Source organism: Cyphomyrmex costatus, unplaced genomic scaffold, assembly GCF_001594065.2.
Source record: "Cyphomyrmex costatus isolate MS0001 unplaced genomic scaffold, Ccosl1.0 scaffold442, whole genome shotgun sequence".
NCBI classification, from domain to species: domain Eukaryota; kingdom Metazoa; phylum Arthropoda; class Insecta; order Hymenoptera; family Formicidae; genus Cyphomyrmex; species Cyphomyrmex costatus.
Genome location: NW_017278663.1, coordinates 61,570 through 64,054, shown reverse-complemented (window position 1 = coordinate 64,054; position 2,485 = coordinate 61,570). Strand labels below are relative to the sequence as shown.

The window sequence follows — 2,485 nt, the reverse complement described above, 5'->3', positions numbered from 1 at the left end:
AAATTTCTCGAAATTAACCATTAAAAATTTTTCTATAAAAATTAGTACATGAGTAAAAAATATATTTGCGTTAAATGACTCTGTTTAGAAATTTGCATTGCAAAAATACTGATATGTTAAATATACTACATAAAATAAAATTAATAACAACAATCGTTCAGCGTTATATAAACATAAGATTGCATTTCTTTGCGAAGTTTTATATACAAGAGATATTAAAACCAATTAGAAAAAGACACAAGTTAACAAAACAAATTTTATTTACCAGCGAATAAAATGTCAAATAGTTTATACATATCGTATATACATATAGTTATGTAACATGTGCATGCATGCGTATACTTATTTACATGTATACAGGGTGGGCGAGAATAACCGCCAAATATTTCACAGGTGGGTAGAACAGACTATACTGAGTCGAAAAGTCCTGTACCATTTTGGGATTGCAGCAATAGTTAACGAGATATTAATTTTTAAAGATTGGCAAATACGCGCGTCCGTCCGGCCTACCACACCATTGAGTGTACGCCTACAGAACGCCGCGATGGGTGCGCGGGCCGCGGGAAGCGGACGTTTGGGGGCTAGCGGCGGTGTGCGCGGCACGGGCGGCGGAGCGCTTGCCAACCATCCCCACTCTTCGCGCGGCTATCTATCGCGATAGCTAATATTCGGCGCTTCAGAAATTAATATTTTGACTGCGAAAATCGGGAAATGATCGAAATCTTTTTGAGAACTCAATTTAGTTCGCTCTAAAGCGTGTACATGCCCGTGTACATACATACAGAAAAATATTATAAATATGAATTGTTTTAAATATTTATTTAAGTGTATTTTAATTGTACCGATAACGTTCATTAATAAGTTAGAGCGGACTAACCTGAGACGAAAAGCCTTTTACCATTGTAATTTTCGCAATAGTTAACAAGATATTAATTACTAAAATATTAATTTTCAAGAATTTTTCACTCAAGTACTATCAACTTTACAGAAAAACAGCAAGAGACAAAAATTGTTTATTTTCTTTTCATAAAGTTCTAAAAATTTTTTCATAAATTTTTATCAACCTTTTATAGTGCTGCATTTTCTTATTAACAACTGTTTTTATGAGAAAATACGGTACTAAAAAATTCTGAAAAAATTCCCAGAGCTTTATGAAAAGAAAATAAACAATTTTTGTCTCTTGCTGTTTTTCTGTAAAGTTGATAGTACTTGAGTGAAAAATTCTTGAAAATTAATATTTTAGTAATTAATATCTTGTTAACTATTGCGAAAATTACAATGGTAAAAGGCTTCTCGTCTCAGGTTAGTCCGCTCTAACTTATTAATGAACGTTATCGGTACAATTAAAATACACTTAAATAAATATTTAAAACAATTCATATTTATAATATTTTTCTGTATGTATGTACACGGGCATGTACACGCTTTAGAGCGAATTAAATTGAGTTCTCAAAAAGATTTCGATCATTTCCCGATTTTCGCAGTCAAAATATTAATTTCTGAAGCGCCGAATATTCGCTATCGCGATAGCTAGCCGCGCGAAGAGTGGGGATGGTTGGCAAGCGCTCCGCCGCCCGCGCCGCGCACACCGCCGCTAGCCCCCAAACGTCCGCTTCCCGCGGCCCGCGCGCCCATCGCGGCGTTCTGTAGGCGTACACTCAATGGTGTGGTAGGCCGGACGGACGCGCGTATTTGCCAATCTTTAAAAATTAATATCTCGTTAACTATTGCTGCAATCCCAAAATGGTACAGGACTTTTCGACTCAGTATAGTCTATTCTACCCACCCGTGAAATATTTGGCGGTTATTCTCGCCCACCCTGTATATTATATATATGTCAACAGTCTTATATTTTAAATAAATAGTATATACAAAATTGGTCACCCGTATTATTGCATTTTACTGTATTATTTACTCTTTCCAGTGTATATCATACACAACATATCTGAAAAAGATCAATTTGTCTAAGACAATATATTGAAAAATTATTATAACTCTCTCTCTCTCTCTCTCTCTCTCTCTCTCTCTCTCTCTCTCTCTCTCTCTCTCTCGCGCGCGCGCGCGCGCGCGTGCGACATGGCATACTCACTATCAATGGAAATGGAAACGTACATTTATGGCCCGACAGATCAGCATGCGCGTGTGGCCACAAAGTATGAAAATATAATCACAGCGAATTATTATTATTCTCACATCGCATTATTATGTATATTTATTTACTTTTTTTAATGGTAAGAATTGTGATTCTGCTCATGCAATATTTATGTTTTATATATAGCGTAATAAAATATATATAATTTTATTTTTGAGTCTGAAGTTTTATTCTTTATTTTACTTTTATATTATTGAACAACTAATATATTGAGATAACGGCAATGAGCCAATTTTCGTTAATCTTTAAATCAATCTAATATATTGCGAAGAATATCACGTATTTATGGCGTTTCGTCCCAACTTCCACTACTGGACTCATCAGTAAGGCATT

At 35.1% G+C, this 2,485-nt stretch overlaps 1 protein-coding gene across 1 annotated transcript in view; it reads left to right on the top strand.

Moving 5' to 3' along the window:
- The first annotated feature begins 1,278 nt into the window (after nucleotides 1–1,278).
- The window catches only part of LOC108777553 (putative nuclease HARBI1), a 6,574-nt gene continuing 5,367 nt past the window's right edge, over nucleotides 1,279–2,485 (top strand). The window contains exon 1 of the mRNA XM_018544479.1: nucleotides 1,279–1,302. Within this exon, the coding sequence (XP_018399981.1) occupies nucleotides 1,279–1,302 (24 nt within the window). The remainder of the gene's footprint in view (nucleotides 1,303–2,485) is intronic.